This window comes from Coprinopsis cinerea, assembly GCF_000182895.1.
Source record: "Coprinopsis cinerea okayama7#130 chromosome 2 map unlocalized cont3.2, whole genome shotgun sequence".
In the NCBI taxonomy this organism is placed as follows: Eukaryota; Fungi; Basidiomycota; class Agaricomycetes; order Agaricales; family Psathyrellaceae; genus Coprinopsis; species Coprinopsis cinerea.
The window spans coordinates 889653-914760 of NW_003307543.1; the positions used below are offsets into that span (position 1 = coordinate 889653).

The following is a 25108-nucleotide window of genomic DNA, read 5'->3' on the forward strand; positions in this document are numbered from 1 at the left end:
AGTGTTCGATTCCGCCTGGGCCAGTGCTTTAGTCAAGTGGTAGTCCATCTTTAATCGACCAGAAAGTCGGAAGGTACAGCACATCGCATTGGTAAAGTACACACAATCTGTCACTAAAAATACATCAAAGATTCAAAGCCAAAAAAAGTACCAATACAACAACAATACAACTGCGGGGCCCAATAGTCAAAATTCCACTCGCGCGGTTCAAAATATTCTGACACCACTCTCCGTCAGACCTCCATTCTCGCTGACCCCATTTCCAGGAAGAGTACACGTTCCAAGTGCGCCACAAGCAGGGGACCAGACTGTTGAATGTACTGCGCCTGCTGCATAGCCTGGAATGTCGGGGAATCCGCGAGGGAAGAACGATATCCTGGTTTCCGGTGGCCAGAAGAGCTCGACTTCTAATGGTGGCGCGCTGAACCGAGGGTTTCTCGATGAAGAGAACGGATAGGCGAACGGAGGTGCGGAAGCCTCGACCAGCGAGACCATGGGATCGTGCTTGAGGCTTTGATATACGAATGGGTGGACATACTTCTTGCTGCTCGAAGACACCGTCGCGAGCTGGTTGAAAAAGACACTGTGATCACTGCGCCCTCCCTCCTCCCGGAATTCAGCAGCACGCTGTGACTTGGGCATCGCAAACTGGATTTTGACCTTCTCAATCATCTTCTTAATCTTCCCCGCCTGCAACACTTTCCAGTGTCTCCTCGCATGCACAAACCGCAGCAACGCGGCTTCATCAAATTCTGCGGTCCTCAATCTGCAGGTGAAAGATGTGAGGTTGGGACAAAGTACCTCGACTTCTTCTCCCTGCGCATCCGCATCCGCACCCGAGTCCGACCCGCTCTCGTCGTCATCCCTGGGTATCCTAGGTGTCAGCTTCTTCAAGAAGCCGTTCGTCAAGAATACAGGGAAGAATCGCGAATTCGAATCATTTCCGCCATGCCAGTGCGGCCCATGGTCTTCGTCGTAATCCCAATGTCCTTCTCTCGTCTCCCAATAATCCACCGTCAAGAATACCTCCTCCACTGTCCCGCTGACAATGCTCAAAACCTGCATCAGATCTCGTTCGGTGAAGCTCCTGTAATCGATGGCTAGCCGTCGGATGTTGGGACCGCACGAGGCGAGGATGGCAAGGAGGGACGATGGACGCGAAAGTCTGGGAAATACCGTGGTCGTGAATACGATAGATTGCAAGGCGGGGAATTCGAAAGCCGAAAAGAAGGAAGCGAGAGATTCTTCCTGACGTGCGTTGGTTTCGTGGATGGAGAGATGCTCGAGATATTGAAGAACGATAGGCTCCTTGGTCTCTGGTAGCAAGTTGGCGACGCTCGGTCTCCTCCTATCCGCTCTACCGACCAACATATGGCACTTCCTCAGGTTCGTGAGTTTAGCCAGAAGCAGAGCAGCTTCCTGCTTCGTGAACCTAGAATGGACACCGATGAGTGGGAGAGGAGTCCAGGAGGAGAACCGACTGGAGTAGCCTTCGAAAAACAGCTCCGTGATATTCTCCCATTTAACAGGGAGAAGGAACAGGTCGGTGGTGAGTGCTTTGAGGTAGAGCGTCCTCAAACTCTCCCGCGACGACTTCAACAACGCGCTCTTCATAAACATTTGTTGAGCAGCGCTTTGAGCTGCCGTGACATGTTCTTCTGGGTTCTCCGCATCCAGATCGTCCAGTTCATCATCGTCCGACGAGTCCTCTATAGCACCAGGTCGTTGGATGATAAAGCGTTGGTTGGATTCGGCAATGTTAGGAGGGGACATAGGAGCGTGGTTGATCTTGAGATACGCGAGATTCTCCGCTTCCGTCGCCAATATCTCGGATAAGAACCTCCAAGTGACACTCAACTCCAACCTTTGCCACTTGTGCTTGTGTTTCCTAAGGACCTCGATCAACTGGATCTTCAAAGGGGCAAGTTTGATCTTCCAACCATTGGTGATAGTGCGCCGGTCAGGAGGTGGTGACCACTCGACAATGTTGAGTCCGAGCTTGAGGTTTCCTGAGCGGGAAAGCCATGCATCGACCGCCTCTATTCTCAGGATCATTTTGCGCTTCCATGTGGAGATTGCCGTTTCGTAGAGTTGTTGCAAATGGTGAATGACGTGTATCTCCTCGGGCCTGAGTGCAGGTGGTGCAACTGTCACTGGTTGGCCCATTAGAATCGGCGGTGCCCCCCAAATGTTGACCAAAGTTTGAACAGGTGGTAGGGAAGGGGCCGCAGATTGCGAACCGGACGTTGATTGGGCGGAAGGAATTCGATGGGGTCTGACTGGGCAGGCGGGAAGAGGAATATGGAGGTTCTGCCATAGCACTGGCATCGACAGAGCAGCGTCCCTCCACCTTCTACACACGTGGGTAAGGAGTAAGGGAGCCTCGTCAACGGCCATGACGGCATATCTCTCCCTTGGGAGACAGTAGATGAAGATGATTCGGAGTACATCGAAGGGAAGCCTTCGTAGAGGCGATGTCAGGGCTTTGTGGTCGTCAACGAACGCTTTGCATGCCGATTTCCGTTTCTGAATGGCCTCCAGGGCGTCGAGGAGCTTTCGTTCTTCGAAATCTAACTGAGAAAGCTCTCGAAGGGGCTTCTCTGCCAGAAAACTCTCTATCTGGTTCACCTCAGCGTCGCTCGGGGTATGGTTTGTGCGCAGAACTGAGGCGAATGGGCTCTCCATGGTGGTCGACGGTGGCAGAAGACAACCAGGTTGGTCTAGTGAAAGGAAAGGGGTCGGTTACCTCACTCTCGGTAATTGCCGAGATCACTTGAGTGGCGCTTCGGGAATAGGCGCTTGGGCTGGACCGTGCGCGAGGCTGCAACAAAGCCACGGTGCAGGGCCCAAATTGTCACAAGAGAAGAGTCTGTATGCATGATGGAATCTAGCAAAATATACGTACAAGTCCAATGAATCTATTCAGAAGGCCATCAAGGCATTCCAACTGTAGGACCATCTCGCCTTCCGTAGATTTGAGTCAACAAACCAAGCACGCCTCCATCCTCCAACTCCTCCTCTTCCTCATCGGCACCTTCAGAGACATACGGTTTGACAGGCCGCTTGGCACCGTCCACGTACGAGTCTCCCAGGCCAATTTCATTATGTACTGTGCTCCTCTCCTCTTCCTTCTCAGCTTCGTGAGAGGAACCGGTCTCCCCAGTTGCATTGCTCGCCCCTTGAGCACTTCGAGAAGGTGATGGGCCAAGGTGGACGCTGTTCTGCGAGTCCCCGAGGACTGCTGTACGGGCCATGAGCAAGTCACCGGCATACACAGACGACGCTCCTTCTGGTCCAGCAGCGTTCAACATGGACATAGTCATGATGCTGTTGCCTAAGCCTCTGCGACGCGTCAAGGCGGCGTGTTGACTCTGTCTCAAGGCACGATCGTAGCTGTCCGGGGCGAAGTGCACTGTCGCTGATAAATCCCTGTCTCCGGCGTAACCCGCCTGCTCTTGTTGTTGCCGACGACGACTGAGTTGTTGGTGCAAGTTCGCATTGAGATTCGCCATCCGGTTCAGGTAGAGGGAGCCGCTGGGATCGGTCGGTTGCCAATCTGGATTTGCAGCCTGTAGGTTACCAGAATTTAGTACCGGATAAAGGAGAGAGCATAGTCAGATCATACCTTGAAATTCAGGAAACTCTTCTCCATCTTTCCGTCGTTGGAGATCATGCGATTGTCCTTTGCCTTCGCCGGTGCGCCGAACTGAGAGTGCCTTTAGCACCAAGAAGTTTGCGTTCAGTATTGTTCACTTACCTTCACATTTCCATGCCTCTCAAAGTTAAACTCTGCGAAGCTACAAACATACCCTCTGCCGTCCACATGCACCGTGAACTCTCTGAAGAAGTCAACAATCGCAGGGGCACAGTCTGGTAATGAGAACCACAGCACAAAGGGCGTGGTAACCACCGACACAATCTCCTGGATGAAAATGAGCAGCTTCATCTTGAAAAGCTCTCCGAATTCTTGGTTAACACGCTTGCTATGCAGCTCCCCTTTCCAATCATCAGGCATGTAGTGGGTGTAGGCGATTACCTCGTTCATGAGAAGTTCGGGATCGAAGACGCGGTTCTCCTCTGGTATCATGCCTCGTGCAACCGTGAGGATACCACCAAACACTCCGAGATAGAATAGGACTGTTCTATGTGGGGTGATTTCGAAGTTGAGGAAGATGTCGGGGTCTATGAGGGTGGCGAGTAGGAGGACAGCAGCGAAGGAACCTGCAATGAATGCCACAAATCTACAACACAGTGAGTATGAGAGAACAGCATACGTTGTTGCAACAGGCGAACCTCATGAGAATGGTCATCTTCTCGTTCGGGAACTGGCCCATATAGACATTGGCGAGCGGGTAGCTTTCGTCCAGACGCCTGGTGAAGATATGGGGGAGCTCATTAAACTCTCTGAATTTCCATTGCGCGTATGACGTATATCGTCGACCACTGATCGAGCCAGGATCCTTCTGGTATTGCTGCAAGGGGAATTAATCTCGAGATTCCCAAAGGCCTGCGAATTAAGGCTTACCTCGAAATAGCGGAAGAACGAATACATGAGAAGATAAAGCACAATGAATGGGGAGAACAAGGCGTTCAAAATCCCCATAAAGATAAACCGCCGCTGTAAGCTATCACCCGAGGACTGTCAGTCATGGTAAAATTGGATGTAGTCAACTTACCCTTCAACCAAAGCCTGCCGATTCCTAGACTTCAAAAAGACCTTCCTCACCCTACCATGCGAGTCAAACAAGTATCCCATCAGACAGAACCTCAGGTTCCACTCCAACGCCTGCGTCAACACCTTGCCCTTTCCTTTCTCTGGTGTTACGAAACGATTCAGGAACCCAGGTAACGGTACGCGAAGGTCCAAGAGGTCCTTATTGAAGAGTGCAATGAGGTAGTTCTCTTGTCGCATGATCCGGTTGGCCACGTCGTGAGCATCGAGCTTTGCTGTGGAGGTATTGTTATCTTTGGATTTGGATCCTGTAGATGATATTGCCGTGATGGGGTTCTCTTGTCGGATTGCGCCTATGCGTCGTACGACCTCTGCCCAGGATATTGTTTGGATATCAGACTATACAGGCTGTGTAAGTAAATGGTCCCATGCCTTCTGAAGAGTTAAGACACGTACATCAGGGATCTTGAGAAGATGGGTATAGAAGTTGTACATGTCCACGAGGCGTAGGACATCCATAACGTAGGAGTATATTTGCCAGAGGTAGAATGCGGTGAAGAGGATGAAGAAGAGGAGGGTAACGCCAGAGAACCTAAGCAAAAAATCGAGATCAGAGCGAGTTCGGAGGATAAACAACTTTTGAAACGAACTTCGATATACAGCGTTCAATGACGACATCATCTAGGTGGGTGACTTTGCCATGTCGAAATTTCGAATAGTCAATACATCCGAGCAGAAATGTTGAAAACCCGATGACGAATCCAACAGTCCTGAAGCGATATGAGAGGAACGAAACAACTGCGAACAGAAGCAATAGGGCTTACAAGAGATTCAACCCTCTCGAGAGAGCGATGCTATAGATCCCCTTTCCTTCGTAATACATGTAGACCTCTTGAAGAAAGGCATCGAGGTTGTACACGTTCACCCAATTCCATAAAGCCCTTTCATATTCGTCCAGACCTCGCATAGGTTTAGGTTGTCGAGAGCTATCGCCGTTGGAGCTGCCACTAGCCGACGCTCCACGGGCTAATCGTGGTGTCTCCATGTTGTCCTCCTCGACATCCAACTCTGACGGTTTAGGCGGTATAGACACGTGCGGTGCAACCGTTGGCAGAATAGGGGGCACAGAACGCGCAGAGGTTGAGTACAAAGGCTGCCCCCGCTTCATTGCTGACCTGCTCGACCCCGAATCCGACTCCCCTCGATGCCTTGTCGGTTGTCTTGCAGCAGCGCCGGCCGTAGCTTCAATCATGAAACTTTGCGGCACCTCGTCGTCCTCCGATGACTCTCCTTCATGTTTTTTGTCGTCTTTCTGGATGTTGGGGCGCAGGACATTCATTTCTGAAGCGTTGCCGTCCCATGAGACCTTCCGCTTCCCTTGGGATTTTGCTGAGCGTTTCTGTCGTGGTGCATTCGGACTCGAGCCACTCTCCAAGTCTATGTCCTCCCCTGAGCTCCCATGTTCATCTTCTTCCTCCGGCAACGCGTCCGCACGCATATAACCTTGATAAGTCCTGCTCCTGCTCATGGGGTTGAACATGTTCAGAAACTGACGCGAGCTTGATGGTGTCCCTGGCGAGAAAGCGGACTGGCCTGAGCGAGAGCTAGACATTGGCCTTGACGAGCGAGAGCCCGCCGTTGACATTGTAGTAGTCGTCTGACAACGAGCAAATGGAGTCAGACCATGTAACGGTGCTGCGTTAACAAGCAGTTCCTTGATTCGTACACCTCAACAGACTTGCCCACTGTTTGATGTGGCTGTGTCAGCGTCCATCATCCCCTCTCAGAAAGTTAGGGGCGCCTCGCGAATTGCCCATAAACAGAGAAGCAAAGTCGAATACACCGCCAGGTTAAATGGAGCTATGTACAAGATATAATACAATTGTAGTTAGAGTTTTCGTGCGCCTATCAGATTATGACGCCGCGTTTTTCTTCAAAACCACATCCAGGCCGCTCGCCGCATTCAGAACGGCTCGGATACCAGATGCTGTAATATCAGTATCCGTTCCAATGCCCCATGCACTGGTCTTCTTGTTTCCACCGACATCATACACAAGTTCGACATATGATGCGGCGCGCACTTCGGTACCCTCGCCGATCGAGTGTTCCGAGTATTCTCGAATGGAGAGTGTGCCTTCGATGAAGGGATGCAAGGCATCAACCACCGAAGACAGAGGGCCGTTGCCTTGTCCAGTGACATTGCGCTTCTCGCCGTTGAACAAAATCTCTCCAACGAACTGCCGGCCAGAGCCTTCGCCAACTTGCTCCAACTTGAACTGTCCCAGAGCGAACGAAGGTGCGGTGGTGTCGGGTGAGAGGTATCGGTATGTCGTCTGGAAAAGATTGATAAGGGCTTCGTATGAGATTTCACCGCCGTTGTCCCTGGCAGCGCGTTGAACGACCTCGAAGAATGAAGCCTGCAGGCGACGAGGAAGCTCCAATCCAAGGGCGTTGAGGACTCGGCTAGAGATGTCGTCGTGGCCTGAGGCAGCGTTGAAACCGACGGACAGCTTGAGCTCAGGAAGAGGTCGGTCTCCAATGGCACTGTTGACAGCGCTGAGCAAGGCACGGAGACCAGACTCGGCGATGTCAGCGTCGAGGCCCACACCCCACCAAGACTTGGTGGATTTCCTGTCGTCGGCGGGTACCACCTCAATGTAGGAAGCAGCCTTGGCGTCCTGGCCTTCTCCAGTAGTGTGTTCGGTGTACTCGCGGATGGCGAGGTCGATGTCCAGGTGTGTCTTCAGGGCGTCCAAGAGAGCAGACAAAGGACCGTTGCCGTTACCTCGGACAACACGGTAAACACCGTCGACAGAGATGGTACCATCGAATTGCTTGCGCTCGTCAGCTCCATGGTCGCTGTTCGAATCGGGGTCGTCACTGGGTTCGGCAGAGATCTTGAAGTTCCTAAGAACCAAGCGACCAGCGTACTTGGAGCCAAAGTGGTAATGGGAGCGGAAAGCGGTGGTGATGTCTTCGACGGTCATCTCCCGAGCCTCGCGATCGGCCACGGCCTGCACAACCTGGTAGAACGCGATCTGCATCTTGCGGGGCATGTCCAGGTGCAAATGCTGCTTGATGAGGTAGGAGATACCACCCTTTCCGGACTGGGAGTTGACACGGATGACGGCCTCGTAGTTCTGGCCAAGGTCGGCAGGGTCGATGGGGAGGTACGGCATGTCCCAGTATTGGTCGACGCCGGTGGTGTGACGAATCTTCTGCGCCTCGAAGCCCTTCTTGATAGCGTCCTGGTGGGATCCAGAGAAAGCGGTGAAGACGAGCTCTCCAGCATACGGATGGCGAGGGTGGACGGGAAGATCGTTACATTGGGTGACGGTGTCGATAACGGACTGGATATCGCTGAAGTCGAGGCCGGGGTTGATACCTTGTGTGTACAGGTTCAGAGCCAAGTTGACGAGGTCGACATTTCCTGTACGCTCGCCGTTTCCGAACAAGCAACCTTCAATACGGTCGCCGCCAGCGAACATGCCCAATTCAGCAGCGGCAATGCCAGTACCTTGTGCAAAGGATAAGTTCGCCGATGTGACTTACTAGATGACGATGGCGTACCTCTGTCATTGTGCGGGTGCAAACTGACGATGATTTTCTCTCGCTCACTGATATTGCGACAGAAGTATTCAATCTGGGAAGGGGTGAGAACCCAGACCCGGAAAACTAATTCCGACCTACCTGATCAGCATAATGTGACGGAGGTGCAATCTCCACAGTTGCAGGAAGATTGAAGATAATACGATCCTCCCCAGGCCCTGCCTTTCCCCAAGCTGCCTTGACTGCTTCACAAATTTGAACCGCAAACTCGGGTTCCGTCTGAGTGAAGGTTTCGGGGCTGTACTCGTACTTGAAGATGGTACCGTACTTCGCGGTGCACTCATCGGTCAGCTGACGGACGAGCTTGGTATGTCGTACTGCCAAATCGATAGTTTGTTCTTTCGTATGTCGAAAGACGACATTCCGGAAGGTGGGCGAAGTAGCGTTGTACATATGCAGGATGACGTGCTTGGCGCCGGCGACTGCTTCGATTGTTCGTCGAATCAAGTCTTCTCGGGCTGGGGTGAGGACCTAGAAATGGTGTCAGCATGAAGGAGAGCCAGAAAGTACAAGGCAGAGTTTGCGCACCTGGATCCAGGTGTCGTCGGGGATCTCTCCATTCTCGATGAGGCCGCGAACAAAGTTGAAGTCTGTGTCGCTGGCTGCCGGGTATGCAACCTCGATCTCCTTCACTTTGCACTTGACCAGCTGGCGGAAGAAGGTAGTCTTCTGCTCAATGGTCATAGGGTTTGCCAAAGCTTGATTGCCGTCCCTGAGGTCGGTGGACAGCCAGATCGGAACCTTGTCGCCATACTTTGCAGACGGCCATTTGCGATCTGGGAGATCAATAGGGGTGTATCTCTTGTACTTCACGGAAGGATCGGCTCTGTAGAACGTTGGTCAACGGCTGAGGCGACGGAGAACGACGATGGAGAGGGGCATACAGCATTGGCATTTTGAGAAAACGAAGGAAAGGAAGGAAGAGGAAAGGAATAAAGAGCGGATAATAGAGGCAGCGATTGGGTTTACATATGAAGCGCCGAGAAAATTAAAAGGGCGACATGTGATCTGACTCGATTTGACTGGGACTGATAAGATTAGTCGAGATCACTCCAGAGTCTTCAATCTTTTCTTACTTCATTTCTACCATGGCCGCCGCCAATCTCACAGTTCCAACAAAGGCGTCGCCCTTCCCATACGGTGCGACAGCCCTTGCTGCATACACCAATACCGCCACAATCCATTTTGACAATGCCGCCACGGACCTGGCTCTCACTTTGGACGGTCAAAGCGCCTCAAACGAAGATGAAATCATCCAGATCCTAGCAAAGGCTGGAAATGTTGCCAGCGACAGTGCAAAAGTCAGGCAACACACGTCTGTTTATCGATATACGGCGCTAATAAGGAAGATTTAGTCGGCATCGTACTTTGCACTAACAACAAACCTGCGCACCTTGGCCGCTTTTCCCGAGATCGTTGCTGCCCTCGATTCTTTGGACGATTACCTTGCCTATCGCACGTATCTCGTGGGACACGAGCCCTCTGCTGCCGACTGGGCAGTTTGGGGTGCCCTAAAGGGTCAGACTTTGGTTGAATAAAACGCGTCAAGATGCTAATCGACTTGTAGGAAACATCAAGGTCCTCGGCTTGCTGAAAAACAACCAACACACCCACCTTCTTCGCTGGTTCTCCCACCTCGAGTCCTTGAAGCCCATTCAAAAACTCATCGCTGACTTCACCGCTGCGAAAGCGCAGAAGGCCCGCTCCAACAAGACCGCTGCTGGTTTTGCCCTCGGTCTTCAAGATGCAGTCGAAGGGCAAGTTGTGACGCGTTTCCCACCCGAGCCATCAGGCTACCTGCACATCGGACACGCTAAGGCCGCTATCCTCAATCAGTACTTTGCCAGGATGTACAGGGGCAAGTTGATCATTCGCTTTGATGATACCAATCCTTCCAAGGAGCGGGTATGCTATTCCTGAATGTTACCCAATGCGATGCTCACCTACATTGGTAGACCGAGTTCCAGAAGACTATCCTTGAGGATCTTCAGCTTCTGGATATTCATGGAGATAAAGTCACCCACACCTCCGATTATTTCGATCAACTCTACGAATTGGCTGTGAAGATGATCAAGGATGGCAAGGCTTACGCTGATGACACTGAGAAGGAGCAGGTCTGTTCACATCACCAAGCATCTTTGTAGCGAAGTACTGACTTTTATTTAGATGCAAAAAGAGCGATTCGACGGCATTGCCTCCAAACACCGAGACAACAGTGTCGAGGATAACCTCAAGCGTTTCGAGGAGATGAAGTCCGGATCTGAGGAAGGCCAACGATGGTGCTTGCGCGCTAAACTAAGTGTCGATAGCCCCAACAAAGCCCTTCGCGATCCTGTCATTTACCGATGCAACCTTACTCCCCATCACCGTACTGGCGACAAGTGGAAAATCTACCCCACGTACGACTTTGCCTGCCCCCTTGTTGACTCCATCGAGGGCGTTACGCATGCTCTGAGAACGAACGAGTATCGTGATCGAAACCCCCAATACCTTTGGATGAACAAGACACTTGGAATGAGGAAGGTCAACATCTGGGATTTCAGGTAGGTTGTATCTGATGTTTAGGGCAACACAACTCTGATAATTTCCGTAGTCGCCTTAACTTTGTTTATACCCTTCTGTCCAAGCGTAAACTCCACTGGTTCGTCGACAACGGTCACGTCAGCGGCTGGGATGATCCTCGTTTCCCTACTGTCCGAGGTTTGTCTGTCATCCGTATCTATTGCGCTTATGTACCGATCCATCTACAGGAATTCGTCGTCGTGGAATGACCGTCGAAGCCCTTACCCAATTCATGTTGTCGCAAGGGCCTTCCTCCGCGGTCGTTTCACTTGAATGGGACTCTATCTGGGCCCTTAACAAGAAGATCATCGATCCCGTCGCCCCTAGACATTGGGCAATCATCTCTGATAAGAGGTGAGTTCACTTTCATCTTTCTTGAAAACCATTGACCAAAGAACTATCACAGCGTCCCAGTCACTGTCAACGGCGGCCCTTCCTCTCCCGAGATCAAGTCCCTTCCTCGACACAAGAAGAATCCTGACGTTGGAGAGAAGAAGACTGTCTACGCTTCTCATATTCTCATCGAGCAGGAGGACGCTGCATCCTTCGATCTTAACGAGGAGGTTTGTTCTTTTATCCATGGCGTTCTCCACTCACACTAACCAAACACGGTAGATTACCCTCATGGACTGGGGTAATGCTATCGTCCGAACTAAGTCTATCGACGCAGCCGGCACCGTCACAGAGATCGTCGTCGATCTCCACCTCGAAGGTGACGTGAAGAAGACCAAAAAGAAGATCACCTGGCTCGCTGCCCCCAAAGACAACCACCCCCTCCCTACCGTCTCTCTCGTAGACTTCGACTACCTCATCACGAAGAAGAAGTTGGAGGAGAACGACGAGTTTGCCGACTTCGTCACCCCAGTTACCGAGTTTAAGGAAACCGCTCTCGCCGATGCTAACGTACTTGACCTCCCCAAGGGCGAGATTATCCAGTTCGAGAGGAAGGGATATTATATCTACGATGGAGAGAAGGACGGTGTGAAGGAGTTCTTCAAGATTCCCGATGGAAAGGCCGCTGGTATCGCCAGCAAGGCTGCTACCGCTGCTGCTGCTGGTGCCCAAAAGGCCGCCACCCCTGCAGCTCCGGCCAATGAGATCGCTGACCCCTCTGCAGCGGTTACATCCATGTACAAGGTCAAGCCCATCAACCCTGACGAAAACCCCACTGTTGAGACGGGAATGTACAAGGTCAAGAGCCTCTATACAGCTTAAATGATGGATATCCTCTCTATTTGTTGCACGTTCTACCCACTAGATTTCATTCGAATTCGCCCGTGCTACAATTTTATTCGCTCTGTACTACTTTGGAATCCAGCGTTGCTTGAACCAATGCGACTGCTTTTTCTAATATAGGTGCAAAATGATTCGAACCTCGCATAATCTCCAAAGCCTCTGCGACATCGTAGAAAGCCGATTCGTATGCTTCCTCTGCACTCGATGCATGCGTCCCAACTACCCTCTCCACATCATTTTCTGTCACCCAACTCAAGAACCACCAAACGTTCTTCAAAGACCCACATTTCAACTGTCTAACCTCTACCGCAAAGGGTTCCACTAGGTTATCTGCCATCAGTACCTTCGAAGGGTGTAGATTCTGTCCTGGAGGAGGCGCCCTCGTTGGCATCGTACAAGAGAAAAGGCGACACGGATACCCCGTTTCTTCGTATGTCTCCCGGATGGCTGTCACCTCCATCGATTCATTCTGGTCTTTTCGGCCTTTCGGGAGTATGTAGGTCTTGCGTTTTGTGTGGTAGATTAAGCAGACTTGCAGGGCGTGCGTGATTGGGTGGGTTCTGAAGAGGACTGAGCCAGCGGCGAGGACGAAAGATTCGCTCGAGAATATAGTAGTCGGGACTCGAGGGGAGGTAGGTGACGGTTTAAGGTTCTTAATGCTGCTGTTGGCTTTGGGTGCACATTCTGATGCCTCCCCCGAGTTCGATGACTCTTTGGCGGAACCTGAAACCTCGTAGTTCTGCAGTACTCTTCAGCGATAGGAATCCTATCCCAACGCCGAAGAACAACTTACCATCTGGCACACAGCCCTGGCTTGTCCAACGATCGTGATAGTAAGAGGCAAGTTGTACGGCGACGCTGTCACGCCACGCATACGGATAGGGGTAGTATTACTACTGATGGTACTCTACCGTCGTATCTACTTCTCCCCGCCCAAGCCAACTTTCTCCTCAACTTTCCACTCTTGCACAGCACCGACACACTTGACAAACCAAACTTCAGTTGCGAGGTACGAACTCATCCAGTCCTCTTCCCCGTTAATCCCATTCTTACACCGAATCTCCACACCCTTCCCGCCATCCCTCTCCCTTATTTTCCCCGCATTAACCAGCCCCTCAAAATACCTCTTCCTCTCGCCCTTCTCTGAGTCCTCGTCCGCTATATACGCCAGCGATACATGCGGGTACAAAGGAGTCGTTTCGCCCCTATTGAACTTGAATTGAAGATCCACAAGTTCACGAGTAGGTTCGACGGCGATGAAGACGCTCCGAAAGTAGTGCGTTCCTACTTCGATTGATTTGAACGGAACGGTTGGTGGAGGTATCTTGGATAACAATACTTTGAGAGCTTCTCGGTCTGTCTCTTCGTCGATGAAGCTTCCGAGAGTTACGTGTGGGTCGAAGGGAGGGTATGAACTGGGTTGGACGCCGGTCGTGTCATGCAGCGGAGCCATGATCGACTTTAGTCTCTCGCCGTCTTCTCGGGAGGGCATAAGCCAGAGATTAATTTTAGACATCTTCGACGGCTAGGTGAGCATGTTGTCTTCATGGACGGCATAGATACTCACTATAAAATGTTTACGATGGTGGAAGAAACTGATGAGCCACATTGGAGCGTGAAGTCCGCCTCTTACCGGTCGGCTTGCAACTTCATGGCATGGACTCCGTAAACCCGCTGTTCACAAACTACAAGGGAAGCCATAATGTTATCGTCGAGTTTGCTACTGCTAAAAATACATACAACAATGAGATGGGATGGACGACTAAATTAGTAGATTCGACTTGTAAGAGGGCTGTGCAATGTCCCAAGCTAAGTGATAGGAGACTAAAGAAAAGATAGGCAATCAAACAGTGGGAGTGTCGACGGAAGGGTCATCCGACTTCAAACTCTGCAAACTGATCCAACTACTATCAACGCTCTCCGATTCACTAGGTGGAGTTCCAATGTCGATTTCTGCCTCATCGGATTCTTCTTCAACCTCGGGAGGTGTTGCCAGAGGAAGCTCCTCTTTTGAGGCTTCAATGGCACGCACGCCACCACGGTCGCGTCGCTGCTGCGTTGGCGAGGTCCGGCGTCTGGAGGCAGCAGGGATGTCACGAGGAGGACGACGGAAAGGCTGGGTTGGCAAAAGTCGATTGCGCAGGCCAATCAGGAGGTAGGGCAAGTTCAATAGGGTGTCCAAGAGGAGCGAGGGAAGATAGGAGGCAAGTCTGTAGGTGAGGGCTGGAAGGGGCAAGGTTGTCAATACACCTGAGCAAAAAGCGAATGAAAATATCTTACCTCCTGCACCAACAGCGAATCGGTCTCCCTGAAGCCATGTTCGAACGTAGCCGATACCAACATCGTGACCACAGATAAAAGGCCCTTGGGTTCGGCCGCCACTGACTACGGCGATAATCTTCTCGACGAATGTCGATGCACGAACGGGGCGACGGGAAACGGTGTACCGACGGTCTTCGTCGAATAGGGACTTGAGTGAGTCCCAGAGCGAGGCAGGCGGCTGTTCCTGAAGAACCGAGGCGAATGCCGGCCCATAGATAACCTTCTCCGACGACGTCCAGCTTTCTGTCGCCTTCAAGAGGCTGTCTTGAATCGTGGCTGGTGCCTTGCGTCCAACATCTACAGCACCAACGTCAACGATGACAACCTTGATGCTGCTCATGGATTCAGCTTTGCCGGTAACGGCGGCCATTTGGATCTCCCGCCGAAGGGTCTCGACAGCCTTGAGAGTCCCAGCTGCACTCATCGCCTGGACAGAGGAGAATGGGAGAGATACTCGAGTGTCTACAGCCGGCAGACAGACGACGATGGTCTTGTGCCCCTTATCACGAGCTCGAGCAGAGCCCGTCCGCAATATGGGGAGAAGTTGCTGAATGACTTGCAAAGGAGTGATTTGGGTTGCTGTGAGGTATGGGAGATAGTCTTTGGCCAACGAGAGGTGTTCCAAAGGCCCAAGGGCAGGTGAAGCAGATGATGGCAGGGTAAGGAGAGAAATAACCGATTGGACATAAGGTTGAGAGGAGGGTGAAGAGTGGGGATCCCCGGCGGCTCTGAGAGGGAAACGGCGAGACAGAGTGGAAGAAAGGGATCTTAGGAAGATTGGGACAGTCGCTGGCTGGTCAGGACATGAGTAAGGGAGCGAGCGGACTGCAATAAAGACGCACCTCTTGAGGATCGAGTACAAGGGCCTTGACATATCCTTTGGTCCTACTCTCCAACTTCTCTACAGCTTCAGCTGTTGAAACGCTAGCAATAACAATATAGCCCTTCTTCTCGAGACCCAAAATTAACGGTAGTCCATGAGGAGTGTCTCCACCCAAGACAACTTAAAGCACATCGATCAGCACTGCTCGACTGTACGAAGTGTGAACAGACATACCAACTACTTGCTTCCTTTCCGCAGACTGGGCTTGAAGCTTGCTCGCAGGCTGCTTAGCTTTCATGGCTGACATTTTCCGGTGCGTAGTGTAGAGACCCGTTCCAACGATACCCACTGCGACTGCTGATACAGTCTTCGGGTGGGTCTTTATCCAATGTACTGAGGAGTTGAACATGGAGACTGGTAGTGCTGGTTGTGGTGGTGGAGGCGGCGGGGGAATCTGGAAATCTCCAGGAGTCGGAAGTCCGACATCTGGAAATGACGGAAGTCCAGGACCATAGCGCGAGATATCAACCCAGAGGCGGTTGACTACCTCGTGAACGTCTGGGAGTCCATGGCTGACCGCTGAGACCGAGGAAAAGAAATATTCCTCGAGAGACTGGAGATAGTCGTCAATTTTGTCCAGCGACGCCTCGAGCTTGTCGTAGGAGCTCATTTCACTGTGGTCGTTGTCGTCGTCGGTGACCAAGTCATAGACGCTGTCTCATCTCATTATATCACTGTTTCTCACGGCTTCTGACGCAGACCCTCGGCAACAGTTTTTCAAACTCAGCTTCCTCCATAAACTTGAGGTGGTCGAGTTCAAGTTGAGGCGTCACAGAAGAAGTCATCCATAGAGCCCAGGTGGAAATAGATTCAGAGGCCCAGGCTTTACCTTCTCGTCGCCTATGTGTGATACTTCGTCTGTTCTTTAACCCCCTCAAGAGTTTCGTGGCGGACGTCTGCGCTGAACACCGCAATCATGGATGTCATTGCCCGGTTGACCTACCCATCTTGAATGAAGGTAATACTATGTTCCCGGCGTACATTTGGCCTTCTCAGAAACTCATACACGGAGAAGAATCGCTCAATTCAGCCGTCTGAAACCAGGTCATCACACCTGGTTGAGCGATATATCTCTCCCAATAGGTACATAGCTCCAACCAACCTCCCTTCTGAATGCCGTTGTCCATAGTTTTGAATTCATGTAAGCAACTGAGGCCTGAGGTGTTGAGTTCATGTCCCCGAGGTTCACAGGCGCTCGCCAAGCCAGAGGAAGCGCCCGCCTTCGGAAAATCGGACTTTTGAGCCGGTATAGTAATCGAGAGATGTCATCGCGGCCTTGCGCCCGACTTCCTCCCTGACTTGTCCGAAAAGTGACTAGGTCCTCGTCGCGTCATGACAGACACAGGGATGTGCTTGCTCTTGGCTCTCCAAGGCGCAGTCCAACTCTACCGTCTACGCGCAGACACAAGCTCACAGTTGTCACCCAGAGTTATTAAGCCGTGATTAAGGGTAATTTTGGTTGGCAGGAAATCTATGACAAGGAGAGGATATACTGTATGCTACGAAAACGAATGAGTCCACTTAGTTGCCCATTTCCTTGGCGAGTTGCTCAGCCTTGGCCTTGACATCCTCGATGGTGCCGACCTGCGTTGCAATCCGCGTCAGTTATCCCGCATTCGTCCATGAGGTCGTTGACGACGTACCATGTAGAAGGCAGACTCGGGGAGAGAGTCGTGCTGGCCAGAGAGGATCTCCTTGAAGGAACGGATGGTGTCCTTCAGGGTGACGAGCTTGCCCTCATAACCAGTGAAGACCTGGGCGACCTGGAAAGGCTGGGACATGAAACGCTGGATCTTACGAGCACGCTCGACCTATTGGGAATGTCAGGATAGAGTTCCAACATAGTAGTCGCACCAAAAACGCACAGTAAGCTTGTCCTCTTCCGACAACTCGTCCATACCGAGAATGGCAATGATATCCTGGAGCGACTTGTAGTCCTGGAGGATCTTTTGCACGGCGGTGGCAACCTCGTAGTGCTCCTGACCGACGATACGGGGGTCAAGCATACGAGACTTGGAGTCGAGAGGGTCGACGGCGGGGTAGATACCAAGCTCGGCAATGGACCGGGACAAGACAGTGGTGGCGTCCAAGTGAGCGAAGGTGGTGGCGGGGGCGGGATCGGTCAAATCGTCAGCGGGCACGTAGACGGCCTGCACGGAAGTGATAGAGCCCTTCTTGGTGGTGGTAATACGCTCTTGCCTGCCAAGCCGTCAGTACCGAGCAAACTGAGGTGAAGCGGAAGACTTACATGGCACCCATGTCAGTGGAGAGAGTGGGTTGATAACCGACGGCGGAGGGGATACGACCGAGCAAGGCAGACACTTCAGAACCAGCTTGAGTGAATCGGAAAATGTTGTCAATGAAGAGCAACACATCCTGGCCTTCCTCGTCACGGAAGTACTCAGCAATGGTGAGACCAGTGAGAGCAACACGGGCACGGGCACCAGGGGGTTCGTTCATCTGACCGAAGACGAGAGCGACCTTGGAGTCACCCTCGAGCTGGATGACACCGGTCTCAATCATTTCGTGGTACAAGTCGTTACCCTCACGGGTACGCTCACCGACACCTGAGGCGGAGGCATGAGCATGACGCGTCTTCGGGAGGGGACGGAGTGATTTTACTCACCGCAGAAGATAGAGAAACCACCATGGGCCTTGGCAACGTTGTTGATGAGCTCCTGAATGAGCACAGTCTTTCCGACACCAGCACCACCGAAGAGACCAATCTTTCCACCACGAGCGTAAGGAGCGAGGAGATCGACGACCTTGATACCGGTCTCCAAAACTTCAGCGGTCGTGGACTGGTCGACGAAAGCAGGGGGGTCGGCGTGGATGGGCAACATCTTCTCGCCCTTGATGGGGCCACGCTCGTCAATGGGCTCGCCAATGACGTTGATGATACGACCGAGAGTGCCCTTGCCGACAGGGACCATGATGGGAGCACCGGTGTCGACGACCTTGGCACCACGGACGAGACCCTCAGTACCGTCCATGGCAATGGTTCGGACCGAGTTTTCACCCAAGTGGGAGGCGACCTCGAGGACGAGACGACCACCATGGAAGTCCTGGACCTCGAGGGCGTTGAGAATGGGAGGGAGGTTGTCGGACTCGAATTGAACGTCGACGACGGCACCGATGACGGTCTTGACTGTACCAATTGAACCAGGCTTCGCCTCGGTGGCGTAGGAGCGCGCTGTTGTTGAGAAAAAAGTCAGACGCTGTGCGGGCAGACTGTTGAAAAGTTGGGGTATTTACCAGGAGCGGGTGCTGCAGCCCTGGGACGAGTGTTGCTTACTCGTTGTTGGGTGCTGGCAGGGACAGCGACGCGCTGAGCGAGGGCAGCGGTGGAGAAGAAGGCATTTGTCCTCTTCGCGCTGTTGAGGGCTCTCCTGGACAGACGGGCGACAGCACCACGGGAGGTGAGCATTGTGAAAGGAGTTGTGGGATGGATGAAGTGAGAGAGAGACGAACAACCGACTTTCTGCAAATTCCGACACGTAGAAATTAAATTCGCACACTCCCGGCTTCCCCCGCGCTCGGCGTGACCTCCATCACGGCTTTCCCATCCTCATACACAGACCCTGACTCTGAGACAACCAGACCCTGAATATCAAAAAATGGTTTCACAACCGTCTGTCCTTAATGGCCTCAATCCAGGAGGATACAGCGAGGCTCGCAGCCGTCGATAGCCGCATTTACCAGATCGACAGGGAGTTGGACGAACTCTCCGTGCGTTCAGTGCCAAATATTAAACCCATCAAACTCATCCCCCTTCTTTTAGCGCCAACGCCATGACCTCTGTCGTGAAAACCAGAAATTGCGTTCCAATATCGAAGCTAGACGGGTCGAGAATGCCCCCATGCGTACCCTGATCCCAGAGCTGTGTGACCTTGTTTTCTCGTACTACCTCGAATGTTGCTGCGACTACGGTTGCGCCGCCGGCTTCGAGCTCTGTCCGGTTGCAGAGTGCGACCCTCTCATCTTGGCTCAGGTCTGTCGACGGTGGAGATACATGGTCCTCAACAGCCCATGCATTTGGGCAAACCTCCACATCCGTCTGAACAATTCTAAGATGAACATCTCGTCCCAGATCAATCACTGGTTCAAGCACGCCCTGAATGTCCCCGTCTCGGTCACAGTCTGTCCAGGACTACCACTTGGCTCCAGATGGGACTCGGAAGCCTTTCGCAAGGTTAACATCCTCACGATGCGAGAGCTCCGTCCCTTCCTCGACCGCATCAAGTCTCTGAAACTCTACGTCCACCAGAGCGCCTATTCAGCGCTGTTCCCATCCAACGCCGCGACCAGTATGGTCCGCCTTGCCCAACTCTCGCTCGAACACCGTGGCTACATCCTCGACGAGTTTCAGATTGGACGTCTCCACTCGCCCAACCTGCGCACCCTCCGACTTTGCGATCCCAGCCCACTAACCTCGTTGTTTGGCGATGGCTTGAGCCCGCGCACGCTGCACATCGACAAGAGCGAGTTTTGGGAATTTCCTCGCAGGGTTGCAAAACTACTCACCGACTGCGTCGACTTGAGGGACCTCTCCATCATCTTCCCCCGGAACCTGATCAGTTGCACCCAGGACACCGTCGTCCTGCCCTCAGTGTCTCGTCTCAAGTTGGAATGGTACTACGCCTCGAGTCCAGTCCCGTTGTTTCGGTCCATAATCGCCCCTCAACTCCAGCACCTCACCGTCTCACACAGTAATTTCCTCGCAACTTTTTCCAGAGAGACGATGAACACTTTGCGCTATCTCATGCAGTCCTCGTACGAACTGATAACAATCACCATCTCTGGCTGCAACCTCACCAGCATGTGCGGCCTCCTGAGCACCTTCTGCCACCATGCTCCTCAACTGCAGGAGCTGACAATTCATGGGTGTTATGGTCTGGGAGTACTTTTGGAGGCTCTATCACCATCGAAGAATCAGGATCATGTCGGGTGGCCGTGTCCCAACCTCGCCCATGTCAAAGTCTTTGGGCTGCGCGAGAGGGATCTTGACGCACTCTTTAGCTTTACTAGGGAGCGTATGGCACCGGTGGATGGCCAGGCCTCCACTCTCGTTCCACGTAGCGAGTACCTTCGCGAGCTAACCATTGATTCTCGTCTTCAAGATTTTACACTTCAATCACGTACCATCCTTCTCATGGGCCTCGACCTCATTCGCCCGTCCGTCAGAATCAACGGTCCCCTCAAAGACGCCTCCCTCAATGTCACCATGAATTCGTACACTGATGTCCCTTCTCATAACTGAAAATCTAACTTGTACTTTTTCATTACGTCTCGCTTTCCCGCGAAGAGTTGTATATATATATAATGCGGTAAATACAAATCTCGAAACATTCCAAAGTCTATCGCAGGCCGTAACCAGTTTACAAGGAGGAGAGGGGGAGCGATGGACATTGATCGCTATTTCTAAATCCGGCGGTGTTCAATCAGAGCCTGGGGGTTGCGACCTAGACGCATCTCACCACAAAACGTTCACCCTCCAATCCGCTTCACGATAACCCGATACTTTAACCCTTGCTAACGACCCCAACGAACTTGAAGACAACACAACAAACAGCCACGTACAGACCGTGATGTCTCTGTTATCAGACAGGCAGAAAGATGACCTGTGCGTATTATTGAGCATTTACCTCTCCAACCTTGATATGGTTTTGCGAGATCTCGTTTCGCGTATGCTGACATTTTACTCGTTTCGAGGCATAAAGCCATGCTCGACTATCTATACGCAAATAACCACACCGCGGCGTTCAACGCTCTGAAAGAGTCAGCAGGAATTACCTACACTCCAGATCCAACCGCTCGATACACCGGCCTTCTCGAGAAGAAATGGACAAGTGTAATTCGATTGCAGAAGAAGGTAGACTAATTCTCCTAGAGGACTCGTTGCCAGTACTTATTGTGCAGATTATGGAACTAGAGAACAGAAACGCCGCACTACAAGAAGAATTATCCATGTCCCCAGCCAGACGCGCCGCCTCGCAGGCAGACTGGTTACCGCGAGCGCCAGCGGCGCACGTCCTCACCGGCCATCGCGCCCCTCTCACCAGCATAGCCTTCCACCCGCAATACTCCATCCTTGCATCAGCCAGCGAAGACACCACAGTCAAGATCTGGGACTGGGAAACGGGCGAATTCGAACGCACTCTCAAAGGCCATACCAAGCCTGTCAACGACCTCGACTTTGATCATAAAGGCCATCTCTTGGGTGCGTACACTCCCGCAGTTACTAAGGACTACAGGCTGAATGTAGAGGGCCCCAGTGACGTGTTCGTCAGACCTATTCATCAAGATCTGGGATTCACAGAATGAATGGAAGAACACGAAGACGTTTGTAGGACACGACCACGCCGTATCAGCCGTACGCTTCATGCCTGGAGATCAGCTTATCGTGAGCGCGAGTAGAGATCGGACAATAAGAGTATTCGATGTGGCTTCAACGTACGTCGTTATCACGCATTCGTACCCTTCCATGCACCTGACGTGCAAATCAGACACCAAGTTAGAACGCTGTCGGGACACTCAGAATGGGTTCGGTGTGTGATACCCTCCGCAGATGGTACCATGTTGGCGAGCGGTTCGAAGGATCAGGTTGGTGGACGTGTATTGATCTCGGGTGGCAAACCTCTCATTGCTTGCCTTTTCCAAGACTGTTCGGCTATGGGATCCCTTGACTGGAGAGCCCAAGTCGGAGCTGCGAGGGCACGAGAACGACGTGGAAGCTGTCGCCTTCGCCCCTATATCCGCTTATGCCGCTATTCGAGAGTTGGCGGGTATCCCTGTACGTTCGCTTCCTCCGTCCCCTTGCCTTCACCTTGATTAATGAGATCAATGACTTCAGAACGATCGAACGAAACGCCACGGGCTCTTCCTTGCGTCAGGAGCTCGAGACAAGACTGTCAAGCTTTGGGACACGCAAACTGGCCAAATGATTCGCAACCTTGTGCGTACTTGTATTTGCTCCCTGAATCTCTTCCACCCATCGGCTAACACACATCTTCCCTGTCATCAACCTCGTTCATTCTACTAGGCGGGCCACGACAATTGGGTCCGCGCCCTCGCTTTCCACCCCTCCGGCAAATACCTCCTCTCCTCCTCTGACGACAAAACTGTACGCGTATGGGAACTCTCCACGGGACGGTGCCTCAGAATAGTAGAAGCCCACTCGCATTTCGTCGCCGCCCTCGCTTGGGGAAGACAAGCAGCGGGTAAATCGGGCAGCGAAAAGAAGGTGAACGGGGTGGACTCGGTGGATGCAGAGCCGGAGAAGGTGGTGAATGTGGTGGCAACGGGCAGTGTGGACGAGACGATTAAGATCTGGCTGCCCTGAGGTGGGTTTGGCGGGTGGATCTTGTCAGGGATTAGGCGGGAGGTTGGAAGCAGGGAGATACGAGGGTCAGGATGGCTTGGGTGCAGGGCTTGGGGCTGCGTGCGCTTGATTCGCATTCAGCGAGTTTCCTAAGGAACAACACGATGCCTCGACGCGACCGCTTGGAAATGTGTTGATGTTACGCATGTTCTCATCCGCGCGAGGGGGGACCCTGGTTTGGAAGCGACGATGATGTTTCAATTGAGTTCCTTTCGTCGTGGCTTCGCACTCGAATCCGAATAAAGACAACTAGAGCCGGGGAAACGTGTAGTCAAGCATTGATAATTTAAATTTCTCCTTTTCCCTGTACCCGCCAGCTCAGCCCATCGCCATGTTTCCTTTGAACCTTTTCTCCAATGCCGATAGTCCCGTCTTTCCTGCCTAGTATCCTTTTCGTATTTCATTATACTGTCCGCTCTTCTTCTTTCGTTCTTTGCAATGTATACCCTGGTAGTCCTTGCATATGTATTCGTATCTGTCACGGCCGGCTTCACCCTAATAATACGACCTATAATTCGCTTTCTGGATCTTCAATTGCGCAGGAACATTATTGGCCGTTCATTCGATTCCGATTTTGAACCCAAAATAAATGGTATAGATACACACGAGCGCTAAATGTAGCATCGACCGTCCTACCACGTTTCCCCTCTTCCCCATATCCCCCCACTCGTGAATTGCCCTTCCGTATGTGACAGTACTTGCAGCCGCATGTCGAAAAAAACCCGACCGAAAATTGAACTGAACTGCTAAGTTATTCTAATAAAGATAAGAAAACGGAAGGGTGGGCGCCAGCCAGGGTTAACCCCCAGAAAAACGGTCTATCTGGTGTAAGGGAACCCACCCGAATACGTCCTCGGTGTCGACCAGCCTGGAGGTCCAACGCTGACGCCAAGGTCGGACACCACGCCGGTTTCGAGGTCGTACACCCAGCCATGAATGTAAACTGGGTTGAGTGAGGGTTTTGAAGTGGGGCCGGTGGTGGCGGCTTCGGGAGTGTCGGTGGGGATTGAGGTTGAGGTTGGTGGAGGTCGAGGAATGGTTGCTCCTAGAGCGGCGGGAGGTGGTGGCGGAGGCGTCGTTTTTGAGAGTGCATCATAGTGCTAAAAGAACCACAATCTTCAGTTCAATCCCGCGCAAGGCTAGAAGGCACTTACATCCTTGATAACTCGACTTACCGCGACCCGTTTCACGTTAGCTTTAACGTTCTCCTCGACGAGCGCACGGAAAGCAGCTAGAGAAAGGCGTCAAACAAATCGCAGTCAAACCAACCTTCACTCAATTCAAACAGAAAGACTAACGATCATGCATATGGAGAGGTTTTTTGCTCTGCCCGTTGTTGATCCCGTTCTTTCGCCATCGTTCCGCCCGTTCTCGGTGTGCACGAATCTCCCACCTCTCGCTCGTGTTGTAGATATGTCGAATGGGTTGAATCCATTTCTGAACGGCCAGATCGCTTGCTGCAGGAGGCGGGCAAGCGACTTCGGATCCTTCGGTTATAGATGCAACATTCGAAGCTGTTTCGCCGTTCACATGGGTTTCCCAACCATCGGGAAGTGGTGTCATCGAGGCAGCCACGCCTCCACACCCATAGTGTCCCAACACCACCACATGCTTCACGCCGAGAGTGCCAACCGCGTATGCAAGGACCGCGTTCCTATAGAATAGGAAAGGGAAGGAAAGAACGCGGTTAGCACACAAGATCCGTCTCCCCACACAATTGCTCGGCTGGATCACTCACGAGTTCATGTCGGTCTCGTCAAACATGTTGGCGATGTTTCCAGCAGTGAACATGGTACCGGGTTGAGCATTGAAGATACCTTGCTCGTTCACTCTTCATTTACAATCAGAATTGAACACTCGAGGGGGGGATTTAGGCGCCTACCGACTGTCCGAACAATCGATGAGCATAAACGGCGGTCCTGGGATTTCTATGAGTCATTTGGGTGACTTTCAGAGTCGAACAGACTAACGTTGGCCTTCAAACGCGAGGTCTTCCAGCAACCCTGGATTTTGTTCGCCCATACTCCGGACGTACTCTACGTTTCCTCGATAGAGCTGCTCGATTTCATGAAAGTGGTCGACCAGAGCTCGGTGAAGTCTCTCTCGATGACGAGCGTAAGTTTTTTGCTCTTTCGACGTCTGCTTTTGCCGGGGAATAGTGTGCGTTGGGCATTCGCAAGCACTGGTAGGTTCGGGAAAGAGCCAGGACCACGTTTTCTTCAGTGAGGGTATGGCTGGAGATATCGGTATGGACATCGAGCTCGCTGTCGGAGGCGTCGAGGAGACATATCGTTTATGACGAAGAGGCCGTGCGCTGTGTGAGGTTGAGGGCGGGAGACAGACGAGGGTTGTTCGCGGGGTTGCAGCACGCAACCAATGGCGAAGGGGCATGGTTTTGGATGGATTGACGTTAACCTTTGCCCGAAATCGACTCACACTCATT

General features: G+C 52.3%; 11 protein-coding genes across 11 annotated transcripts; 3 read left to right on the forward strand and 8 right to left on the reverse strand.

Moving 5' to 3' along the window:
• Window positions 1-61: 61 nt before the first annotated feature.
• Window positions 62-2397, reverse strand: CC1G_01075 (hypothetical protein; the record flags this gene model as incomplete). The annotated part of the gene is made up of 1 exon (XM_001832961.2): window positions 62-2397. One exon carries the CDS (start codon window positions 2395-2397, stop codon window positions 208-210), a length of 2190 nt encoding a protein of 729 aa, XP_001833013.2. The 3' UTR covers window positions 62-207.
• A 536-nt stretch (window positions 2398-2933) lies between these two features.
• Window positions 2934-6212, reverse strand: CC1G_01076 (autophagy-type protein 9; the record flags this gene model as incomplete). The annotated part of the gene is made up of 7 exons (XM_001832962.2): window positions 2934-3569; window positions 3626-3706; window positions 3758-4241; window positions 4294-4472; window positions 4727-5071; window positions 5129-5264; window positions 5497-6212. 7 exons carry the CDS (start codon window positions 6210-6212, stop codon window positions 2934-2936), a joined length of 2577 nt encoding a protein of 858 aa, XP_001833014.2.
• Window positions 6213-6481: 269 nt separating this feature from the next.
• Window positions 6482-9186, reverse strand: CC1G_01077 (2-isopropylmalate synthase). The gene is made up of 5 exons (XM_001832963.2): window positions 9166-9186; window positions 8810-9107; window positions 8363-8752; window positions 8243-8315; window positions 6482-8189 (listed from the first exon to the last, which is right to left on the reverse strand). Exons 1-5 carry the CDS (start codon window positions 9174-9176, stop codon window positions 6586-6588), a joined length of 2376 nt encoding a protein of 791 aa, XP_001833015.1. The 5' UTR covers window positions 9177-9186; the 3' UTR covers window positions 6482-6585.
• A 183-nt stretch (window positions 9187-9369) lies between these two features.
• On the forward strand, window positions 9370-12058 carry CC1G_01078 (glutamate-tRNA ligase; the record flags this gene model as incomplete). Its single annotated transcript, XM_001832964.1, has 9 exons — window positions 9370-9582; window positions 9637-9799; window positions 9849-10186; window positions 10237-10395; window positions 10448-10824; window positions 10875-10981; window positions 11032-11197; window positions 11250-11406; window positions 11459-12058. The coding sequence occupies 9 exons, from the start codon at window positions 9370-9372 to the stop codon at window positions 12056-12058; spliced, it is 2280 nt and encodes a 759-aa protein (XP_001833016.1).
• A 73-nt stretch (window positions 12059-12131) lies between these two features.
• Window positions 12132-12953, reverse strand: CC1G_01079 (hypothetical protein; the record flags this gene model as incomplete). The annotated part of the gene is made up of 2 exons (XM_001832965.1): window positions 12132-12818; window positions 12873-12953. 2 exons carry the CDS (start codon window positions 12951-12953, stop codon window positions 12132-12134), a joined length of 768 nt encoding a protein of 255 aa, XP_001833017.1.
• Window positions 12954-12998: 45 nt separating this feature from the next.
• On the reverse strand, window positions 12999-13688 carry CC1G_01080 (hypothetical protein; the record flags this gene model as incomplete). Its single annotated transcript, XM_001832966.1, has 2 exons — window positions 12999-13595; window positions 13647-13688. 2 exons carry the CDS (start codon window positions 13686-13688, stop codon window positions 12999-13001), a joined length of 639 nt encoding a protein of 212 aa, XP_001833018.1.
• A 234-nt stretch (window positions 13689-13922) lies between these two features.
• On the reverse strand, window positions 13923-15894 carry CC1G_01081 (hypothetical protein; the record flags this gene model as incomplete). The annotated part of the gene is made up of 4 exons (XM_001832967.1): window positions 13923-14302; window positions 14360-15194; window positions 15244-15404; window positions 15459-15894. 4 exons carry the CDS (start codon window positions 15892-15894, stop codon window positions 13923-13925), a joined length of 1812 nt encoding a protein of 603 aa, XP_001833019.1.
• An 822-nt stretch (window positions 15895-16716) lies between these two features.
• CC1G_01082 (ATP synthase subunit beta) lies at window positions 16717-18712 on the reverse strand (the record flags this gene model as incomplete). Its single annotated transcript, XM_001832968.2, has 7 exons — window positions 16717-16868; window positions 16928-17095; window positions 17150-17483; window positions 17533-17851; window positions 17911-18241; window positions 18413-18477; window positions 18540-18712. Coding segments are annotated over 7 exons (1453 nt in total), but the record flags the coding sequence as incomplete, so codon positions are not given.
• A 214-nt stretch (window positions 18713-18926) lies between these two features.
• Window positions 18927-20544, forward strand: CC1G_01083 (hypothetical protein; the record flags this gene model as incomplete). Its single annotated transcript, XM_001832969.1, has 2 exons — window positions 18927-19013; window positions 19066-20544. The coding sequence occupies 2 exons, from the start codon at window positions 18927-18929 to the stop codon at window positions 20542-20544; spliced, it is 1566 nt and encodes a 521-aa protein (XP_001833021.1).
• A 328-nt stretch (window positions 20545-20872) lies between these two features.
• CC1G_01084 (miller-Dieker lissencephaly protein) lies at window positions 20873-22626 on the forward strand (the record flags this gene model as incomplete). The annotated part of the gene is made up of 8 exons (XM_001832970.2): window positions 20873-20907; window positions 20958-21156; window positions 21204-21504; window positions 21560-21737; window positions 21791-21887; window positions 21946-22077; window positions 22138-22239; window positions 22327-22626. 8 exons carry the CDS (start codon window positions 20873-20875, stop codon window positions 22624-22626), a joined length of 1344 nt encoding a protein of 447 aa, XP_001833022.2.
• An 857-nt stretch (window positions 22627-23483) lies between these two features.
• On the reverse strand, window positions 23484-25056 carry CC1G_01085 (hypothetical protein; the record flags this gene model as incomplete). Its single annotated transcript, XM_001832971.2, has 6 exons — window positions 23484-23765; window positions 23820-23896; window positions 23964-24319; window positions 24404-24496; window positions 24548-24584; window positions 24636-25056. The coding sequence occupies 6 exons, from the start codon at window positions 25054-25056 to the stop codon at window positions 23484-23486; spliced, it is 1266 nt and encodes a 421-aa protein (XP_001833023.2).
• Between the last annotated feature and the right edge of the window lie 52 nt (window positions 25057-25108).

Coding starts and splice junctions, on each gene's coding strand:
- CC1G_01077 (XM_001832963.2), bottom strand. Junction 8,316..8,362: donor CGTCACATTATGCTGATCAG/GTAGGTCGGAAT, acceptor ACCCCTTCCCAG/ATTGAATACTTCTGTCGCAA. Junction 8,190..8,242: donor GCACCCGCACAATGACAGAG/GTACGCCATCGT, acceptor CCTTTGCACAAG/GTACTGGCATTGCCGCTGCT.